The 23630-nt window shown below is 36.3% G+C and overlaps 1 protein-coding gene across 2 annotated transcripts; it reads right to left on the bottom strand.

Moving 5' to 3' along the window:
- Positions 1-134: 134 nt before the first annotated feature.
- Positions 135-22300, bottom strand: LOC106097568 (uncharacterized). 2 transcript variants are annotated; one of them, XM_025904475.1, is made up of 8 exons: positions 22128-22300; positions 21551-21886; positions 15903-16022; positions 15266-15445; positions 15079-15165; positions 14977-15005; positions 14601-14732; positions 14061-14361 (listed from the first exon to the last, which is right to left on the bottom strand). In XM_025904475.1, the coding sequence occupies exons 1-8, from the start codon at positions 22186-22188 to the stop codon at positions 14248-14250; spliced, it is 1059 nt and encodes a 352-aa protein (XP_025760260.1). In that variant the 5' UTR covers positions 22189-22300; the 3' UTR covers positions 14061-14247. The 2 variants fall into 2 exon arrangements, 1 of the variants encoding a protein (XP_025760260.1); XR_002060700.2 differs by lacking the exons at positions 14061-14361; positions 14601-14732; positions 14977-15005; ... (3 more) ...; positions 21551-21886; positions 22128-22300 and adding exons at positions 135-267; positions 513-541; positions 615-702.
- Between the last annotated feature and the right edge of the window lie 1330 nt (positions 22301-23630).

Here is a 23630-nt window from a genome sequence, read left to right as displayed (position 1 = left end):
GTAAGTCACAGTGTCATCATCATCACCAGCCTGTATCAAAACATTATAAGATGTTCTTAAAGATAAAAGCTGACATGGAATTTAAAAATCACAAACTTACTGCCAACATCATCCATAGAAAAGTCAAAATCTTACCCGGGCTTTATTCTTGGTCTTCTTGGTGAAGCTGATGGAGGCATATGACACACCATCATCAGCATCAGTCCACATCGTGTCCTGATTGGTTCCTGGACCAGATTCAGTGTCTGCAGGGTTTAAGCTCAGTCCCTGCAAAAATACAGTTTTATATTTAAAATCTGCTCAATGTAAACAACAACTTTGTCATAAACAATATTTAATTTACTGATTCAACTTATTTGCAAATCATTTTCCTTCCTTTCAATCTTTGAACTATTTTACACTGAACTCATCACTAAAGGTCATTTAAAGACTCAATCTGGTATAAAACTATAGAGTTCAAAGATGATGACATAAATGACTGAATAAGAACTTATTGGAAGATTTGAACTCACCGTGTTGTTGCCACATTGTGTTTTGTTTTCTGAAAAGAGGAAAAAAGATGAATTTACTTATGAGTCAACTTATCATAAACTTTAATCTGTGAATGTTTTCACCTTTAATTTTCTTCCATCTGATGATCACCACAACAGTTATTAAGAGAGCTGCTAAACCCACAGGAATGATGATAAACCCTGAATGAACTGGAGAGATTATTAAACATGTTAAACATGATACTGAATTTCTCTACAAATAGTCAAGTCTCAGTCTGACATCCAGATTGCGAAAACAGAGAGATTCAGTCTCTACCTCCAGCTGGAATATTTGATGCTGTTGTCAGTGTCCCTGCTGATTTCTTTAATTCCTCTCTTGTTGTCCTTGTGTTTCTTTTCACGGTTGGTTTAATTGTTGATGTTGTGGATTTTGTTGTCGATGATGTTTTTGTGGTGAACTTTACTGTTGTTGATTTAGTTGTTTTCACATTTTCACATAAAAGAAATACAATAACAACATTAAAGACACTGACAGTAAGAAAAGACTCACCTTTAGTATTTGTCTACATGTTGACTGTAACAGCAGATATTAAGAGTGCTGCTAAACCCACAGACACAATGATGCATCTCAACAAATACAGACAATCTGAAAATAATAAAAACATTTTGGCTTCAAATTTCTGTTCAGTACAAAAACCAAAGATTTCAAATCTAATAAATACAGTCGGTTTTCTAACATGTAGAGATGACGGTTGATGTGTTTTTGGACTGTGGAGTTTCAGGCTGCAGTATTTATTTAAAAATACAAAATCAAATACTCTAAATAAACACCAGCAATGAAAATGTTAATAATCAACTAAATGTGTTCAAAAATATATTAGTAATAAAATTTCATTTTATCTTTCATAGAAGCTAAACAGTCGATACAGATTTTAAAAAAACAGAGCGATTCAGTCACTACCGTCTGGTTGATTTGATGTTGTTGTCAGCGATGTCTTTACTTCCTTTCTTGTTGTCAATGTGTTTATTGTCACGGTTGGTTTAATTGTTGTTGTTGTGGATTTTGTTGTCGATGATGTTTTTTTGGTGGACTTCACTGTTGTTGATTTTGTTGTTACCGGCTCTTCACACAAAGAAATACAATAACAACATTAAAGACACAAACAGTAAGAAAAGACTTGAAAGTAAGTGAACAACAACAGAGAGGAAACAGTGGTGAGATGTTTAACAGTCTAACAAGTCTCATTTTTGATGATGTCTCATGTCTGAGGATATGTTCTCTTTATCTTCATACAGCCACTCAACTGTGAGTCTACAGTGTTCATATGTCAACACAGAGCTGTTCAAGATGCTTTATCATTGTTCTCATGTACATACACTGGTGAAGATGGAGATATTGTAAGAGAAAAGCAACAATAGAAAAATGAACTTCATCACTGTGATCATAATTATTGTGGTGTTTCAGTTTGTTGTTCTAACAGGACAGTTTGAGCTGAAAACATTAAGATATAAATACTCACTGTTAATAACAGACAGATGAATCCTAATGTCTGAATATTCTTGTGATCCTGTTGCTGTTTTGAACTGTCTGCAGGTGTAAAGACCAACATCCTGATCTGTGACCTTCTTTATAACCAGAGAACAGTCTGCAGAAAGACTCAGTCTGTCTGATTTACGTTTGGCTGCTTTAATCTGCCCATGTTCAAAGAGTGCTACTGCACTGCATAAATCACTGAAGATCCAGGTAGTACTGATACAGTTATGCTGACCTTGTATCGCATTTTTACAAGACAGAGTAACATCATGTCCACGTCCAGCTGTGACAGTTTGAACAGTTTGATTTTGCTCAGTTGTTCCTGTTGAGAAAGAGAGAGAGAGAAATGTGAAACATCAAATATGTTATGAATATGAGTGTTATGTTTATAATGTGAAGTTTGTTTTAAATACAACACAAGTTTAAGTTTCAACTTTAGTTTCCAAGACTCAGCTCAAGTCAAAAAGTTAATCATGACTGTCTCAGTTAAAGGAAGAATAAAGAAGTAACACTTGTGATAATAATGCAGTTTATTAATTGAATGTGTTTCTATGTACACTTACCTTTAAACTGAAGCATCAGTATCAGTAATGAAGACATTTGAATCCATGTGAATGCAGCCATCGTGCTTCTCTGTCTCTCTCAGTCTCTGTTCTTGCTCTCAGAGATGAATACAGCATCAACTTCCTGCTCACTTCCTCATAGTGACATCACTCCTTTTCTCTCCTCTTGCTGAATTAATTCAGTTCATTCAGCTTTTAGGCATCTGTATGTGCCCCTCTGTCTCAATGTAGATATAAAATTTTAACATTTAATAACTTTTATATTTAATCTATTTTGCAAACTCCCCTGTTTTCCCTTTAAAGGATTGTTTAACAGTGGAAAATATCTTTATCAATAATAGAAAAGAGGAAGTTAAATGTGTGAAGACTGTTAGATGATGTAAGTGTTTACATTAATGTAGCTCTTCTGTACATTTGGTTTGTTATTAGAAAATAAGTTTATGGTGATGTTTTTCTGCACACATGAAATAGTTGATGACTCAAATTATTTACACACTAGAATCTGATTCTTAATCATTGTAATGAAACATGGTAATACTGCCGCAGGGGCCACTGTTAGCAGCTCGATAAGAACATAGATGAGATGTGATAGTGATCTGAGACCTGTTTGTTCCTTGTTGAACCTCTGAAGTCATTCTTTCTGAGAAGTGAAGGGGAAGTGTTTTGGTGATAATGTGGGTACAACAGCAGCAGAGCTCTGGAGGTTTCATGATGACCAGATGAACCTCTGACAGATAAATGGTTAACACATCGATGAACGTGACACTAAACTGTCTTTAGGATTCACACCAGTTTCTACACACAGCAGGTCCTTATACCTTTTTTAATGTTGTGTAAGTATAATTCAGCTATCAAAAATAAAAGCAGATGTTTGCACATGTTTGGAAATGTTATAATACAAGTTCAGTACAAACAGAGCTGTTCAAACCAGCAGAGTAAAAGTTTAATACTGAATATGAAAGAACAGGAAGTCAAACTGGAGACAATAATAGATGGTAGTTTGTACTGTGGTCTGTGGTGGATGGATCAGGTGTGTGTGAGAGAGAGAGTTTGAAAACACACAATAAAGTGGTTCACAAATATGTTTTTCATTTATTCGTATTATCATCCAAAACATGAAAAAGAAAAATGTAACATTGACGTTATAATTTGAATCATAACATCTTTTACTATTTTTAAATGTCTTTAAAACTCACCTCCTCTCCACATCTCAAAAAGAGAGAGAAGAGCTCAGGGATAAAAATAAAGTATAAAGACAAACAATCAAAAGAGAAAAATTTATGAAGCAATAAAAAAACCTGTGATTCTGATCTCACTGTTTTACCTTCAGTAAACATCAGCAGCTACAGATTTACACAACAAAAGATCCTGTTTATCATAACTAAATGAAGGATAAAATATTGTTTTAAGTTAGATTTATCTAAAAACAAATCTAACTGCACATGAAAAAGGTTTTAGCTAAACATGAGATAAAATCAAAACTTTTTTTTTGTTCCTTTTTTGAAACCTCTTTTCTGACAGGAGAAACATGATCTGAATGCTCTGTTGTGCCAAACACATTTGTTTTGCCCAAAGGAGCAATATGAAATGTCTGTAGCCTTCCGTTCTTAGTTTTTCTTTCTTTTTTGCTTTTATTTATTTTCATTCTTATTCACTTTGTTTATGTGTAATTTAGCAATACCAGAGCTGACAGGCAATGAAAGGTAAGAAGGGGTAAAGAGAAGGGAAAAGGGAAAAGGGAAAAAGAGAGTGACACAAAAATAAAAAGCAGAGAAATCTTAGAAAAGAGACAAATAAAAGTACAAAGCACTCATAGTTAAACTCAGCAGATCACCAACTGTTGCACCTGTAAGAAAACTGTAAGAAAATATATATAAAGCAAACAGCACATCAGGAAAATACAAAGACACACATGTACATGGTCAATTTCGCTTTAAATGTGTGTGTGTGTGTGTGTGTGTGTGTGTGTGTGTGTGTGTGTGGTGTGTGTGTGTGTGTGTGTGGTGTGTGTGTCACAAAACGGACTTAATAATGAGGGTCAGGGGCCACAACAACACCCCTGGACCCAGAAGTAGACGAAGAACAATCCAGTTCAGCAGGGCCATCCAAAGCACCCCAGGAGTACTTGAGATCCAAGCCCACACGTCCAGATGACAACCATGTGCAGGAGGAGGAGGGAGGCCCCAGAAAGAGTTCCTTAAGTTCTCAAGGACAGTGACCAGCAGGGAGTGGTAGGGAGGAGCAACCCTCACCCATCATAACAATGTCCCACAGAGCTCAGCAAGTCTCAGACTTAGACCCAGCCACACACACACACACACACACACACACACACACACACCACACACACACACACACACACACACAGTGTTTCAACAGCAATGGGCTCATTTTTGTCACAAGGTGATGTTTGAGTTGTTGATCAGTGGAGTCTGACAGAAGCAGAAGAGTCTCCAATGTTTTCATAGTTCACTCCATCTTCACCCTCATCATTAAGCTCCTGTGGAAAACAACACAACACACTTTAGATTCTCTCTGATATTCATACTTTGTGATGTTGTTTTCCTGTTTTGTTCGATGTTTTCAGTCTTTTGCATTTTTATTACACTTTTTTAGATTTCTTATGATTACAGTTAAGCTTGGAACTTATAAATATTATTATTATTTTATTAATTAGTGTTATTAACTTAAATATTACTAACATATTTCTCATATATTGGCTTCTTTTCATTGTCTTCTGTTATATTCTGGAATCAAATTTAAAATCCTGCCCTCACATAAAATGTCTTGAATAATCAGTAATACTGATACGGTATCACCCTCATAAGAGCACTTCCCTTTCAGATTGTGGGCTTCCTTGTGGTTCCTTGAGTATTTTACAGTCGAACTGGAGGAAGAGCTTTTGAAGATTAGGCCTAAAACTTTCCTTTTTGCTCAATCATATAGTTAGGGCTGGATCAGGTGACCCTGAATCCTTTCTTAGTTATGCTGCAATGGCTGCTGGGGGATTCTCATGATGCGTGGAGTATTTCGTCTTCAGTCACCTTTTCACCCGCTATGTGTTAATAGCCTCTCTGCATTTAATCATTACTTGTTATTAATCTCTGGCTCTTTTCCACAACATGTCTTTTGTCCTGTGGCAGATGGACACACCAGTTGTGCAGTTGGTGTTTTGTGTCAGGTGTACTCAACACCTTTTGTTTATGGTTTAAAACAACTAATAATAAATTCATGAACTTAAGAAAGTAAATCAAGCAGCTGCAGAGTCTGTTTGAGTTTACTGAACTTAGACATACCTGCTGTAACATCTAAGTGAATCAGCATCAATCAGCTTTTATTTGCTCTTTCTTGTTATCACTCGACCTGGGCTGGTTTAAAGAAGTTCACTATTAACTAGCTTATTAGTTGTTCGAGCATTCTGAAGCCATGAAGCTCCGCCTCCCAGCACACGCCAAAACAGTGACATAGGGTTGAAACAGAAAAACAGAGCTCATGTAACATCTGCTTCTATCTTCTAGCTTTGGTGTCCTCTCTATTATTCCACAGTATTTATATAATTGGCTTTGCAGTGCTCCCTAGTCTGTGTATCGTTTGCTGTCGGATTTCACCTAGATCTGGCACCGGTAATAGTAACAAAAGTTACAGAGGAATATTGAGTGTTCAATCTTACAATGTTTTCTTTAGTCTGTGTTTTGTTTCCTGAAATAACAAAAATAAAAAACAAAAAAAATTACACTAAAACTCGAAGCTTTTTATGTATGAAAGTTTCATCTGTGAATGTTCTCACCTTTAGTTTTTATCCACATGTTGACTGTAACAGCAAATATTAAGAGTGCTGCTAAACCCACAGACACAATGATGCATCTCAACAAATACAGACAATCTAAAAATAATAAAAATATTTTGGCTTCAAATTTCTGTTCAGTACAAAAGCCAAAGATTTCAAATCTAATAAATACAGTCGGTTTTCTAACATGTAGAGATGACGGTTGATGTGTTTTTGGACTGTGGAGTTTTGGCTGCAGAATTTATTTAAAAATACAAAATCAACTATTCTAAATGAACACCAGCAATGAAAATGTTAATAATCAACTAAATGTGTTCAAAAATATATTAGTAATAAAATATCATTTTATCTTTCATAGAAGCTAAACAGTCGATACAATTTTTAAAAAAACAGAGTGATTCAGTCACTACCGTCTGGTTGATTTGATGTTGTTGTCAGCGATGTCTTTACTTCCTCTTTTGTTGTCCATGTATTTGTTATTGTTAATGTTGGTTTAATTGTTGATTTTGTTGTCGTTTTCACATCTTCAACTAAAGAAATGCAATAACAACATTAAAGACACCAACAGTAAGAAAAAACTTGAAAGTAAGTGAACAACAACAGAGAGGAAACAGTGGTGAGATGTTTAACAGTCTAACAAGTCTCATTTTTGATGATGTCTCATGTCTGAGGATATGTTCTCTTTATCTTCATACAGCCACTCAACTGTGAGTCTACAGTGTTCATATGTCAACACAGAGCTGTTCAAGATGCTTTATCATTGTTCTCATGTACATACACTGGTGAAGATGGAGATATTGTAAGAGAAAAGCAACAATAGAAAAATGAACTTCATCACTGTGATCATAATTATTGTGGTGTTTCAGTTTGTTGTTCTAACAGGACAGTTTGAGCTGAAAACATTAAGATGTAAATACTCACTGTTAACAACAGACAGATGAATCATAAAGTCTGGACCTTCTTGTGATCCTGTTGGTGTTTTGAACTGTCTGCAGGTGTAACGACCAACATCCTGATCTGTGACCTTCTTTATAACCAGAGAACAGTCTGCAGAAAGACTCAGTCTGTCTGATTTAGGTTTGGCTTCTTTATTCTGCCCAAGGTCAAAGAGCGTTACTGAGCTGTTTGAATCACTGAAGATCCAGGTAGTACTGTTACAGTTATGCTGACTTTGTATCACATTTTTACAAGGCAGAGTAACATCATGTCCACGTCCAGCTGTGACAGTTTGAACAGTTTGATGTTGCTCAGTTGTTCCTGTTGAGAAAAAAAGAGAGAGAGAAATGTGAAACATCAAATATGTTATGAATATGAGTGTTATGTTTATAATGTGAAGTTTGTTTTAAATACAACACAAGTTTAAGTTTCAACTTTAGTTTCCAAGAGTCAGCTCAAGTTGAAACTTTAACCATGACTGTCTCAGTTAAAGGAAGAATAAAGAATCCAGTTTATTAATTGAATGTGTTTCTATGTACACTTACCTTTAAACTGAAGCATCAGTATCAGTAATGAAGACATTTGAATCCATGTGAATGCAGCCATCGTGCTTCTCTGTCTCTCTCAGTCTCTGTTCTTGCTCTCAGAGATGAACACAGCATCAACTTCCCGCTCACTTCCTCATAGTGACATCACTCCTTTTGTCTCATGTTGCTGAATGAATTATTTCACTTCATAGCTTTTAAACATCCTTATCTCCATCTCTCTCCCAGTGTACATATACAATGAATAATTTTTTTTTAAATTATCTTTTATATTTAATCTTTTTTGCAGACTCCCCTTTCGTCCCTTTAAACAGACTGTACAACAATGGAAACATTTGTGATCAACAACAGAAACAAGGAAGTTAAATGTGTGACTGTTAGATGAGGTAGGTGTGGCATTAATGACGCTACTGTTTACATGTTGACTTATTATTAGAAAACAGTGTTCATGGTGGGTTTTTTCAGGACACATGAAAAGAGGTCAAAATACAAATTCTTCACAAACCGAAGTTTTATTCTTAATGTTCACAAGGAAACAAGATAATATTGCAGCAATGACCACTTCCGCTCGATAAGAATACTACTGAAACAGAGAGAGGGGATAAATCTAGAGCTAAGGAGAGGCTACATAGACCTCACAGCACAAGCATACTCCCAAACTATTATAAGAGTGTTTTATATGATTATGAAGAATGTTTTGTCAGTTATGTTTTCAAGTGTTCTCACACTATGGCTCATGTTCAAACAAAGAAAGTTTGTTCATCAAAAATGTATCGATCAGTGATCAGAATGTCCCAAAGCTGCCCGGGGCACAGAGCAATTAGCATCTTTTAAAGTGGTGTAACAGTGATCCAGTATGATGTTGTCCCTGGTGGGGCAGTCTATATGCTGTCTGTATTTAGGGAGTTCGTGGTTTAGGTTTGCTCTGTTAAAATCCCCAAGGATAATTGTAAAGGAATCCGGGAATTTCCTTTCCAGGGTGGTAATCTGGTCAGCCAGCTCGCACAGTGCGTTGTTCGCGTTGGCCTGAGGAGGGATGTAAACTCCGACCAGCATGAAGGAAGAAAACTCCCGCGGTGAACGAAACAGTTTACAATTGATGAAAAAACTTTCCAAGGAGTGCCGTGCATAATCCTCGCCGACGTAGTTTCACCAGCGCACCAGCGCGAGTACCCCGTCTACGTCTCCTCCAGGAGCCACAGAGAGCTTCTGCGCCTCCAACTAAAATCTCAAAAAAAACTTTCTGGGTTTGTGAAAAATGGATAAGAACTATAGTGAGACGACTGCCTGATGTTTAGCAGTTGATCTCCGGAGAAAGTGATGTGGTCTGAGTGACCAAAGGTGCAGAAAATAAACAAAAACAAGAAAAGTGCGAGAGAGCGCAGTACCGAGGCTGCCATCCGCGGCGCCATCTTCGCCATTGATATCATTGACATGATATTAAACAGAAGCTGTAAACTCAGCTCTGTAGAGTTGAGTTTACTCTCATCTGAGCCTTCCTGAAAATACTTGATTGTTTAGCTTGTTGGATAAACTGCCTTAGAAACACAGACTGAGGCCAGCATAAAAAAGAATATGTTCTTCGTTACTTCCTCTCATTCCCCCACTTCTCTCATGTGTCCCACCTTTTTTCCGACACCAGTAGATGGCAGTATTGAACTGAAAAACAGGGGACATGAACTACAGAGACCATGACTTTATCTCAGTGTGTACACCAAAGAACACAAAAGAAAAAAGAAAGAAAGGAAAAATATGTAAATTTTACTGTATATATTTATTTATTCCTGCATCTCTTCACTGGCTTTCGGAGAGATTCAGAATCCACTTTAAAATTCTGTTATTAACATGAAATGCTCTGCAGGGACATGACAGGCCCCGCTTATATAGCAGAGCTTATAACACCTTTTCAATGCAGTCGGCCTCTCTGATCATTGAACCACAGTCCTCTAACTCACCCTGATTTTGAAACAAGAGGTAATGATGCTTTGAGGTTGTAGCGGTCACACTGTGGAAATCTTCCTCAGTCAATCAGGTTGGCTGACTCTGTTATTGTTTTAATCCTTTCACTTCATTTGTGACCATAGTGTCAAACCACACATGCATCTATGTGTGTATACTGGAATGAATGTCTGTCAGTATGACTGATTATGTGTGTGTTTATGTTTCTGTATGTTTTAACACTTGTACACTTATCTTCTAGACTTTTAGTCAAGACCGCCTAAACCAAGACCAAGACAATACCAAGACAGACGGAGTCAAGACCAAGACAAAGTCGAGACGAGACCAAGACTGAGACCAATGCAAAAAAGTCTTTAAACTGCAGCCAGATGCGGCTTCGTTTACGGCTGTCAGGCATATTTATGCGTTTTTGCGATGCACACGCACAGCCCTCCTCACCGCTGTCTACTGTCTCACTCACTTACCGAGAGGACAGACGCACGCTCCACTTGACTGTCGCGTCTCTCACCCTCTCTGTTTTTCACATAATGATATTATCCTATATCCTTGCATGTGATTGGCCACAATATGGAGGGATTGGAGCATAGCTGAGCCACTGTGTGAGAGCTGAGCAGCGAAAGGAAAATAAGTGAGGAGCCGGCTCTCGCTCAGTGGGAGTCGACTCTTCTGATTCACTACAAAGCACTCTCTAAGCACGGCTCTTAGAGCTGAAGCTTTTGCGCATGACACAATATCGAACGTTACGTTGTGTGTCATGGATACTGTTGACTCCAAATCTCCCAAGCACTATGTTGATCTGAGACAGCAAGACCGAGACAGCGAGACCAAGACCACGTAAAAGTGGTCTCGAGACATCCAGCTCTATTATCTTTAGTGTGCAGCTTTTATTTGAACTGGCTTTTGAAAAGTGCTCTATAAATAAAGTTATTATTGTTTTAATACATTAAACTGCACATGAAAACAAGTTTTGGCTTCTAAATATGAGAATAAATCAAAACTTAAATGTTTTAAACAGCAGTGGATTCATGTCTGTGCTGAGCTGATGTCGTTGATTAGTGGAGTCTGACAGAAGCAATTCAATTCAATTCAATTTTATTTATATAGCGCCAAATCACAACAAAAGTCACCTTAAGGCGCTTCATAGATACAGAGAAAAACCCAACAATCACTTTGGTGACAGTGGGAAGGAAAAACTCCCTTTTAACAGGAAGAAACCTCCGGCAGAACCAGGCTCAGGGAGGGGCGGGGCCATCTGCTGCGACCGGTTGGGGTGAGAGAAGGAAAACAGGATGAAAGACATGCTGTGGAAGAGAGACAGAGGTTAATAACAGATATGATTCAATGCAGAGAGGTCTGTTAACACATAGTGAGTGAGAAAGGTGACTGGAAAGGAAAAACTCAATGCATCATGGGAATCCCCGGCAGCCTACGTCTATTGCAGCATAACTAAGGGAGGATTCAGGGTCCCCTGGTCCAGCCCTAACTATATGCTTTAGCAAAAAGGAAAGTTTTAAGCCTAATCTTGAAAGTAGAGATAGTGTCTGTCTCCCGAATCCAAACTGGAAGCTGGTTCCACAGAAGAGAGGCCTGAAAACTGAAGGCTCTCCCTCCCATTCTACTTTTAAATTCTCTAGGAACAACAAGTAGGCCTGCAGAGCGAGAGCGAAGTGCTCTAATAGGGTGATATGGTACTACAAGGTCATTAAGATAAGATGGGGCCTGATTATTTAAGACCTTGTATGTGAGGAGCAGGATTTTGAATTCAATTCTGGATTTAACAGGAAGCCAATGAAGGGAAGCCAAAACAGGAGAAATCTGCTCTCTCTTTCTAGTCCCTGTCAGGACTCTTGCTGCAGCATTTTGGATTAACTGAAGGCTTTTCAGGGAATTTTTAGGACATCCTGATAATAATGAATTACAGTAGTCCAGCCTGGAAGTAATAAATGCATGAACTAGTTTTTCAGCATCACTCTGAGACAGGATATTTCTAATTTTAGAGATGTTGCGCAAATGGAAGAAAGCAGTCTTACATATTTGTTTAATATGTGCATTGAAGGACATGTCCTGGTCAAAAATGACCCCAAGGTTCCTCACAGCATTACTGGAGGCCAAGGTAATGCCACCCAGAGTAAGAATCTGGTTAGATACCATATTTATAAGATTTTCAGGACCGAGTACAATAACCTCAGTTTTATCTGAATTAAGAAGCAGAAAGTTAGCGGCCATCCAGGTCTTTGTCTTTAAGACATTCCTGCAGTTTAACTAATTGGTGTGTGTTACCTGGCTTCATGGACAGATAGAGCTAAGCAGAAGAGTCTCAGAAGAGAACTTGAAAATTATATACTGTGCAAAACAACATACGAAGTCAAAATTGAAGGGAAGGACATTATCACTTATTTTGAAACCAAAGAAAAATCATTTTTGTGCCATTTTCAAACTTTATATCTTACTGGGGAAGATCCAGATTCATAAATGTAATTTTCAAAACTTATCCCCATTATTTAATTTGTTTTTAATTACTTAAACTCTCTTAAATGAACTTCAAATAAAAAAGGTTTATCACTGATTGAAATTCACTCAGAAATTTTCAACAAAGCTGTCACAGATACAATTTTCAAGTACAAAGCTATTATGAAGTCTGTCACATCCCATCCAAAGTCTGTCATTCTTTTAAAATCTTTATTTATTTACCGTTTCTTATTTTCATTATGTTGCTTATTGTTCCTCTTATTTGTCCTGTATGTCTTTTTTTTTTCTTTTGTCCTGTATGTCTACTGTACAAAGTGAACTGGAATGACTGACTGTTCACTTTACAATTTTCAATAAAGTTCTGGAAGAAAAAAAAGCAGAAGAGTCTCAGATGTTTTTATAGTTCATAAAGTCTGGACCTTCTTGTTGTCCTGTTGCTGTTTTGTACTGTCTGCAGGTGTAACGACCAACATCCTGATCTGTGACCTTCTTTAAAGGTTTAGGTTTTAAATTTGACTTCTTTACTCTAAGTTCAAAGAGTGATACTGAGCTGTTTGATTCACTGAAGATCCAGGTAGCACTGATACAGTTATGCTGACCTTGTATCAAGTTTACTATATGAAGAAATATAAGAATAAGAGTGTTATGCTCTTGCTCTCAGTTTCACAAATGAGACAGTCTCAGAGATGAACACAGCATCAACTTCCTGCTCACTTCCTCATAGTGACATGAGTCATCTTGTCTCCTTTTACTGAATGAATTCAGTTCATAGTGTTTAAGCAGCCACATCTCCCTCTCTCTCTTAATGTAGATATTAAATGAGGTAAGTGTTTACTTTAATGCAGCTCTTCTGTACATTTGGTTCATTATTAGAAAACAGTGTTCACGGTGATGTTTGTCTGCACACATGAAAAGAGGTCAAGATTTAAACTCTTCACACACCAAAATTTGAGTCGTGATGTGCGCAATGATGACACTGCAGCAGTGACCACTGTTAGCAGTTAGATGAGATGTGTTAGTGGTCTGAGACCTGATTGTTCCGCTTTACACCTCTGAAGCCGTTTTTTTCTGAGACATGAAGAGGAAGTGTTTAGCATTCACTAAAAAAAGTTCAAACTGTACTTAGCAAGAAGCTGGAAAGCCAGTCAGCACAGCACAATAATAAAGTTAGCCTGTTAGCATCAGAGCCCTTGAACAGCATCTACAACTTGAGGATTTTGGTTCACACTAATCTTTAAAACTAAGCGTGCACAATCACACATGTTGTCATCACTTGTATTCTTTATTTCTTTTGTTTTTAAAGTGTGAAAGCTGAAATTGAGTGTTTTTTCTGTCAAATATGTTTTTTGAATGTCACAAACAGGAAGTTTGATATCATCATAGATACAGTGAGATACACCGCTCCTTTTTTGTATTGTTAGAAATGTCATGCACCAAATTAAACAAAAAAAGTTACTGTGCAGTTTGTCACTTAATATACAGGTAAATGTCACTAGATGACAGTAACAATGAAGTCTTCTTCATTTCCAGGCCAATCGTGAAGCATAACGATTGTTACCTCAGTACAAATATACAGTCAGTTACATGTTTTAAAGATTTCTTCAGTAACTAAGGAGTTACATGATGTATTAACTGAGGTTAAGTAGTTCACTTAAAGTTTTTTGTGAAGACATCAAATAAAAGATGAATATTTAGATATATTAATGTGCTTCAGCCAATAATTCTTAAGATATATTAAAAAAAAACGTTTCTTTGGACTTACTGAAGTAGCTAATTCTGACTCAATTCACACTCATGCACACCACTGCTTGATCCATGGTCTACATACCTTTGGATTACACTCAACATTAAATCATACAAAATTACAAATTTACTTTAAAAAGAACAAAAATGAAGTTACTCTATCATCCAAACATTGATGCAGCATCAGAAAAACGATAGGAAACATTTTATGAGTAACATCCTATTTCTTTGGTTTGTTGATGGTGGAATAGAGGTCACTGGGATCATTGGTAACACCAGCAGGTGAGGCAGCTGTCACTGTGCTGTAAGTCACAGTGTCATCATCATCACCAGCCTGTATGAAAACATTATAAGATGTTCTTAAAGATAAAAGCTGACAGGAGGTTTAAAAATCACAAACTTACTGCTAAGATGAGGGGGTAGGGACTAATAAGTGTAAACTTCTGCCTACTCCTTTTGAAACAAAAGAACGGAATGATATTTTGTAATGATTGTGAATGCACATGTTTGAAATAAAAATGAACAGAAACCAAACCGAACCGAACATCATCCATAGAAAAGTCAAAATCTTACCCGGGCTTTATTCTTGGTCTTCTTGGTGAAGCTGATGGAGGCATATGACACACCATCATCAGCATCAGTCCACATCGTGTCCTGATTGGTTCCTGGACCAGATTCAGTGTCTGGAGGGTTTAAGCTCAGTCCCTGCAAAAAATAGTTTTATATTTAAAATCTGTTCAATGTAAACAACAACTTTGACCTAAACAATATTTAATTTACTGATTCAACTTATTTGCAAATCATTTTCCTTCCTTTCAATCTTTGAACTATTTTACACTGAACTCATCACTAAAGGTCATTCAAAGACTCAGTCTGGTATAAAACTATAGAGTTGAAAGATGATGACATAAATGACTGAATAAGAAGTTATTGGAAGATTTGAACTCACCGTGTTGTTGCCACATTGTGTTTTGTTTTCTGAAAAGAGGAAAAAAGATGAGTTTACTTATGAGTCTGCTTATAATAAACTTTAATCTGTGAATGTTTTCACCTTTAGTTTTCTTCCATCTGATGATCACAACAACAGTTATTAAGAGAGCTGCTAAACCCACAGGAACGATGATAAACCCTGAATGACCTGGAGAGATTATTAAACATGTTAATCATGATACTGAAATTCTCCACACATAGTCAAGTCTCAGTCTGACATCCAGAAAAAAGAGAGATTCAGTCTCTACCTCCAGATGGAATATTTGATGCTGTTGTCAGTGTTCCTGCTGATGTCTTTAATTCCTCTCTTGTTGTCCATGTGTTTATTTTCACAGTTGGTTTAATTGTTGTTTTTGTGGATTTTGTTGTCGAAGATGTTTTTGTGGTGAACGTCACTGTTGTTGATTTATTTGTTTTCACATCTTCACCTAAAGAAATGCAATAACAACATTAAAGACACCAACAGTAAGAAAAGACTCACCTTTAGTTTTTGTCCACATGTTGACTGTAACTGCAGATATTAAGAGTGCTGCTAAACCCACAGACACAATGATGCATCTCAGCAAATACAGAAAATCTGAAAATAATAAAAATATTTTGGCTTCAAATTTCTGTTCAGTACAAAAGCCAAAGATTTCAAATCTAATAAATACAGTCGGTTTTCTAACATGTAGAGATGACGGTTGATGTGTTTTTGGACTGTGGAGTTTCTGGCTGCAGTATTTATTTAAAAATCAAATATTCTAAATAAACACCAGCAATGAAAATGTTAATAATCAACTAAATCTGTTCAAAAATATATTAGTAATAACATTTCATTTTATCTTTCATAGGAGCTAAACAGTCGATACAGATTTTAAAAAAACAGAGTGATTCAGTCACTACCGTCTGGTTGATTTGATGTTGTTGTCAGCGATGTCTTTACTTCCTCTTTTGTTGTCCGTATATTTGTTATTTTTAATGTTGGTTTAATTGTTGATTTTGTTGTCGTTTTCACATCTTCAACTAAAGAAATACAATAACAACATTAAAGACACTGAGAGTAAGAAAAGACTTGAAAGTGAACAACAACAGAGAGGAAACAGTGGTGAGATGTTTAACAGTCTAACAAGTCTCATTTTTGATGATGTCTCATGTCTGAGGATATGTTCTCTTTATCTTCATACAGACACTCAACTGTGAGTCTACAGTGTTCATATGTCAACACAGAGCTGTTCAAGATGCTTTATCATTGTTCTCATGTACATACACTGGTGAAGATGGAGATATTGTAAGAGAAAAGCAACAATAGAAAAATGAACTTCATCACTGTAATCATAATTATTGTGGTGTTTCAGTTTGTTGTTCTAACAGGACAGTTTGAGCTGAAAACATTAAGATGTAAATACTCACTGTTAATAACAGACAGATCAATCGTAAAGTCTGGACCTTCTTGTGATCCTGTTGCTGTTTTGAACTGTCTGCAGGTGTAACGACCAACATCCTGATCTGTGACCTTCTTTGTAACCAGAGAACAGTCTGCAGAAAGACTCAGTCTGTCTGGTTTAGGTTTGGCTTCTTTATTCTGCCCAAGTTCAAGCAGTGCTAATGCACTGCTTGAATCACTGAAGATCCAGGTAGTACTGATACAGTTATGCTGACCTTGTATCACATTTCTACAAGGCAGAGTAACATCATGTCCACGTCCAGCTGTGAATTTTTCAACAGTTTGATGTTGCTCAGTTGTTCCTGCTGTGAGAAATAGAGAGAAATGTGAAACATCAAATATGTTATGAATATGAGTGTTATGTTTATAATGTGAAGTTTATTTTAAATACAACACAAGTTTAAGTTTCAGCTTTAGTTTCCAAGACTCAGCGAAAGTCAAAAAGTTAATCATGACTGTCTCAGTTAAAGGAAGAATAAAGAAGTAACACTTGTGATAATAATGCAGTTTATTAATTGAATGTGTTTCTATGTACACTTACCTTTAAACTGAAGCATCAGTATCAGTAATGAAGACATTTGAATCCATGTGAATGCAGCCATCGTGCTTCTCTGTCTCTCTCAGTCTCTGTTCTTGCTCTCACGTTCACAAATGAGACAGTCTCAGAGATGAATACAGCATCAACTTCCTGCTCACTTCCTCATAGTGACATCACTCCTTTTCTCTCCTCTTGCTGAATTAATTCAGTTCATTCAGCTTTTAGGCATCTGTATGTGCCCCTCTGTCTTAATGTAGATATAAAATTTTAACATTTAATAACTTTTATATTTAATCTATTTTGCAAACTCCCCTGTTTTCCCTTTAAACGAATTGTTCAACAGTGGAAAATGTGTTGATCAATAAAAGAATACAGGAAGTTAAATGTGTGAAGTCTGTTAGATGAGGTAAGTGTTTACATTAATGCAGCTCTTCTGTACATTTGGTTTGTTATTAGGAAACAGGTTTATTATGATGTTTGTCTGCAAACATGAAATAGTAGATTACTCAAATTATTTACACACTAGAATCTGAGTCGTAATAATTGCAATGAAACATGATAACACTGCCACAGTGAGCGCTGTTAGCAGCTCGATAAGAACACAGATCAGATGTGTCAGTGGTCTGAGACCTGTTTGTTCCTCTTTGAACCTCTGAAGTCATTCTTTCTGAGAAGTGAAGGGGAAGTGTTTTGGTGAGAATGTGGGTACAACAGCAGCAGAGCTCTGGAGATTTCATGATGACCAGATGAACCTCTGACAGATAAATGGTTAACACATCGATGAACGTGACACTAAACTGTCTTTAGGATTCACAGCAGTTTCTACACACAGCAGGTCCTTATTATTTTTTTAATGTTGTGTAAGTATAATTCAGAAGAATAATATTAACAATAAAAGCAGATGTTTGCACATGTTTGGAAATGTTATAATACAAGTTCAGTATAAACAGAGCTGCTCGAACCAGCAGAGTAAAAGTTTAATACTGACTATGAAAGAACAGGAAGTCAAACTGGAGACAATAATAGATGGTAGATTGTACTGTGGTCTGTGGTGGATGGATCAGGTGTGTGTGAGGTGTGAGATGGAGAGAGTATAAAAACACACAAAGTTGTTCACAATCATATTTATATTTATTCTTATTATCATACAGCAAAAAAAAAGCAATAGTTAGAAACTGAAGTTATAATTTGGATCATTATTTCTGTTACTGTTTGTAAATCTCATTAAAACTCACCTCAGGAATAAAAATAAAGTAAGAAGACTAACAATCAAATAAATAACACAACATTTTAACAGCAATAAATAACCTGTCATTTTTAACTCAGTGGGTTACCTTTAATAAAAATCATCAACAGCAAATTTAAAAACAGACTAAAGATTCTGTTTATCATAATTAAATAAAGGATAAATAATTGCTGTATGGTATTTTACTTGTTAGAATAAAGCTAAATGTACATGAAAAAGTTTTTAGCTAAATATGAGATAAAATCAAAATGTAATTTTTGTTTCCTTTTTTTAAACCTGTCTTGTTCGACAGCATTCACAATCAGAAACATGATCTGAATGCTCTGTTGTGCCAACACATTTGCTTTGCCAAGAGGAGCTTTATGAGATGTGTATAGGTTTCTTATCTTAGTCTTTCTTTTTATTCTATTTGATTTATTCATTTTCATTGTTATTCACGTTAACTTATGTGTAATTGATCAATACCAGAGCTGACAGGTAGGGAGAGGTAAGAATGGGTGGAGAGGAGAAAGGGAAAAAAGAAAAAACAGAGAAAAATTGAGAGAAGACAAAATCAAAAGGACACAGCACACATAGTTCAACACAACAGATCACCACCTGTTGCACCTGTAAGAAAAAACATATACAAAAAACAAACAGCACCTTAGTAAAATAGTAAAATGCACAATCTTGCATGTGTGTGTGAAAGAGAAACACAGAGTTTAGTTGGGCCCTCCACAGCACCCCAAGAGTCCTGCAGACCCAAGCCCAAACATCCAGATGAAAACGACCATGTACTGACACAAGTAGAAGGAGGAAAGAATGACAAGGGAGGCCCAGAGGGAGCTTGCATGGCGAACGTTTAAGAGCCAGAACCATCCCAGCATGAGCTCAGGACTGTTCTCATGGGCAATGACCAGAAGGGAGTGGTAGGAAGGAGCAACCCTCACCTTCTATAATCATGTCCCACAGGTGTCAAGGCTCAGCAAGTCTCAGACTTAGACCCAGTCACACACACAGACACAGTGTTTTCAACAGCAGTGGGCTAATTTATGTGATGAGATGATGTTTGAGTTGTTGATCAGTGGAGTCTGAAAGAAGCAGAAGAGTCTCCAATATTTTCATAGTTCACTCCATCTTCACCCTCATCATTATGCTCCTGTGGAAAACAACACAACACACTTTAGATTCTCTCTGATATTGTCACGTCTGATGAGGCAGACGGCATGAAGAGGAGAGAATATGGACCCAAATGCAGACACAGAGATGCAGGAGAATGTTTAACAAAAAGCGAGCCTTTATTGCAAAAAACACCAAAAAGAAAAGACGATCGGAGATTGTGAAAAACTAACACAAACCTAAACTGGGAAAAACTAGAAACAAATATAAAGAATCCAAACCTGAGACAAAAGCCTGAATATGAAACATGAAAATCTGAGACGAGGGCCAAGGAAAACAGAAATAGCAGAAGGAGAAACACAGACGACCCAGCAACAAACAGAGGAACACAAAGGTAACGAAGGAATGAGACACAGGAGGAAAACACAGCTGGAGAAACCACACGCAACGAGACCTGGAAGAAGGAAAACGGAAAACCTAACATGGCACACAAGACTGTCAAAGTCAAACAAGAAGACACGGACTTTACACGGAAACAAGGAGACATGACTGACAGGGGAGACAAAGGGAACATGGATCACAGGAAGAGCGCAGAAACCAAGAGACTAAAAATTCTAAATAATAATGAAAACAAAGACTATTAATAATTCAAAACACAAAACACTGGGTCACCCCCACAGGACCGTGACAGATATTCATACTTTGTGATATTATTTTGCTCATTTGTCTGATGTTTTCGCTCTTGTGATTATTTTTTAGATTCCTTATGATTACAATTAAGTTTCAGTTGAACATGGTCAGCACAGGATATCCTTATCTTTCACTATGTCCTATCTTTGTATGTCAACCGTGTCAAACAGGAACAGATACCACAAAGAGATTTTGCTCTATAAAGTTAGAGAGGACTACTGAGTGTTCAAACTCACAGTGGTTTTTTCCATCTGTGTTTTGCTTCCTGAAAAGACAAAATAATAATTTAAAAAAAGAGTACAGTAAAGAGTAAAACTCAAAGCTTTTTATGTGTAAAAGTCTCATCTGTGAATTTTCTCACCGTTACATTTTATCCACATGTTGACTGTAACAGCAGATATTAAGAGAGCTGCTAAACCCACAGGAACGATGATAAACCCTGAATGAACTGGAGAGATTATTAAAACATGTTAAACATGATACTGAATTTCTCGACACATAGTCAAGTCTCAGTCTGACATCCAGACTTCGAAAACAGAGAGATTCAGTCTCTACCTCCAGATGGAATATTTGATGCTGTTGTCAGTGTCCCTGCTGATGTCTTTAATTCCTCTCCTGTTGTCCATGTGTTTATTTTCACAGTTGGTTTAATTGTTGATGTTGTGGATTTTGTTGTTTTCACATCTTCACCTAATGAAATAAAATAACAACATTAAAGACACCAACAGTAAGAAAAGACTTCAAATTTCTGTTCAGTACAAAAACCAAAGATTTCAAATCTAATAAATACAGTCGGTTTTCTAACATGTAGAGATGACGGTTGATGTGTTTTTGGACTGTGGAGTTTCAGGCTGCAGTATTTATTTAAAAATACAAAATCAAATATTCTAAATAAACACCAGCAATGAAAATGTTAATAATCAACTAAATGTGTTCAAAAATATATTAGTAATAAAATTTCATTTTATCTTTCATAGAAGCTAAACAGTCGATACAGATTTTAAAAAAAGAGAGTGATTCAGTCACTACCGTCTGGTTGATTTGATGTTGTTGTCAGCGATGTCTTCCTCTTTTGTTGTCCATATATTTGTTATTGTTAATGTTGGTTTAGTTGTTGATTTTGTTGTCATTTTCACATCTTCACCTAAAGAAATACAATAACAACATTAAAGACACCAACAGTAAGAAAAGACTTGAAAGTAAGTGAACAACAACAGAGAGGAAACAGTGGTGAGATGTTTAACAGTCTAACAAGTCTCATTTTTGATGATGTCTCATGTCTGAGGATATGTTCTCTTTATCTTCATTCAGACACTCAACTGTGAGTCTACAGTGTTCATATGTCAACACAGAGCTGTTCAAGATGCTTTATCATTGTTCTCATGTACATACACTGGTGAAGATGGAGATATTGTAAGAGAAAAGCAACAATAGAAAAATGAACTTCATCACTGTGATCATAATTATTGTGCTGTTTCAGTTTGTTGTTCTAACAGGACAGTTTGAGCTGAAAACATTAAGATGTAAATACTCACTGTTAATAACAGACAGATGAATCGTAAACTCTGGACCTTCTTGTGATCCTGTTGCTGTTTTGAACTGTCTGCAGGTGTAACGACCAACATCCTGATCTGTGACCTTCTTTATAACCAGAGAACAGTCTGCAGAAAGACTCAGTCTGTCTGATTTAGGTTTGGCTTCTTTATTCTGCCCAAGTTCAAAGAGTGATACTGAGCTGCTTGAATCACTGAAGATCCAGGTAGTACTGATACAGTTATGCTGACCTTGTATCACATTTTTACAAGGCAGAGTAACATCATGTCCACGTCCAGCTGTGATAGTTTGAACAGTTTGATGTTGCTCAGTTGTTCCTGTTGAGAAAAAGAGAGAGAGAAATGTGAAACATCAAATATGTTATGAATATGAGTGTTATGTTTATAATGTGAAGTTTATTTTAAATACAACACAAGTTTAAGTTTCAACTTTAGTTTCCAAGACTCAGCTCAAGTCAAAAAGTTAATCATGTCTGTCTCAGTTAAAGGAAGAATAAAGAAGTAACACTTGTGATAATAATGCAGTTTATTAATTGAATGTGTTTCTATGTACACTTACCTTTAAACTGAAGCATCAGTATCAGTAATGAAGACATTTGAATCCATGTGAATGCAGCCATCGTGCTTCTCTGTCTCTCTCAGTCTCTGTTCTTGCTCTCACGTTCACAAATGAGACAGTCTCAGAGATGAATACAGCATCAACTTCCTGCTCACTTCCTCATAGTGACATCACTCCTTTACTCTCCTCTTCCTGAATTAAACAGTTGATTCAGCTTTTAGACATCTGTATCTGCCCCGCTGTCTCAATGTAGATATAAAATTTTAACATTTAATAACTTTTATATTTAATCTATTTTGCAAACTCCCCTGTTTCCCTTTAAAGGACTGTTTAACAGTGGAAAATATCTTTATCAATAATAGAAAAGAGGAACTTAAATGTGTGAAGACTGTTAGATGAGGTAAGTGTTTACATTAATGCAGCTCTTTTGTACATTTGGTTTATTACTAGAAAATAAGTTTATGGTGATGTTTGTCTGCACACATGAAATAGTTGACGACTCAAATTATTTACACACTAGAATCTGAGTCGTAATGATTGCAATGAAACATTGACACTGCCACAGTGAGCGCTGTTGGCAGCTCGATAAGAACACAGGTCAGATGTGTTAGTGGTCTGAGACCTGTTTGTTCCTCTTTGAACCTCTGAAGTCATTCATTCTGAGAAGTGAAGGGGAAGTGTTTTGGTGAGAATGTGGGTCCAACAGCAGCAGAGCTCTGGAGGTTTCATGATGACCAGATGAACCTCTGACAGATAAATGGTTAACACATCGATGAACGTGAAACTAAACTGTCTTTAGGATTCACAGCAGTTTCTACACACAGCAGGTCCTTCTTATTTTTTTAATGTTGTGTAAGTATAATTCAGAAGAATATTAACGATGAAAGCAGATGTTTGCACATGTTTGGAAATGTTATAATACAAGTTCAGTACAAACAGAGCTGCTCGAACCAGCAGAGTAAAAGTTTAATACTGAATGAACAGGAAGTCAAACTGGAGACAATAATAGATGGTAGATTGTACTGTGGTCTGTGGTGGATGGATCAGGTGTGTGTGAGGTGTGAGATGGAGAGAGTTCAAAAACACACAAAGTTGTTCACAAACATATTTACATTTATTCTTATTATCATACAGCAAAAAAAAAGCAATAGTTAGAAACTGAAGTTATAATTTGGATCATTATATCTGTTACTGTTTGTAAATCTCATTAAAACTCACCTCAGGAATAAAAATAAAGTATGAAGACTAACAATCAAATAAATAACACAAAATTTAAACAGCAATAAATAACCTGTCATTTTTAACTCAGTGGGTTACCTTTAATAAAAATCATCAACAGCAAATTTAAACAAACTAAAGATTCTGTTTATCATCATTAAATAAAGGATAAATAATTGTTGTATGGTGTTTTACTTTTTAGATAAATCTAAATGTACATGAAAAAGTTTTTAGCTAAATATGAGATAAAATCAAAATGTAATTTTTGTTTCCTTTTTTTAAACC

Source organism: Oreochromis niloticus, unplaced genomic scaffold (genome assembly GCF_001858045.2).
Source record: "Oreochromis niloticus isolate F11D_XX unplaced genomic scaffold, O_niloticus_UMD_NMBU tig00001878_pilon, whole genome shotgun sequence".
NCBI classification, from domain to species: Eukaryota; Metazoa; Chordata; class Actinopteri; order Cichliformes; family Cichlidae; genus Oreochromis; species Oreochromis niloticus.
Note: the sequence above shows the minus strand (reverse complement) of the source record. Positions and strands in the feature narration are given on the sequence as shown.

What these genes read in the sequence shown, in the direction of transcription:
- LOC106097568 (XM_025904475.1), bottom strand. Translation starts at nt 22,188, where the DNA reads ATGGCTGCATTCACATGGATTCAAATGTCTTCATTACTGATACTGATG. An exon ending in TCATCTGTCTGTTATTAACA is followed by an intron (nt 16,023 to 21,550) that starts GTGAGTATTTAC and finishes GTATTTCTTTAG; the next exon opens with TTGAAGATGTGAAAACGACA. An exon ending in AACATCAAATCAACCAGACG is followed by an intron (nt 15,446 to 15,902) that starts GTAGTGACTGAA and finishes GCATTTCTTTAG; the next exon opens with GTGAAGATGTGAAAACAAAT.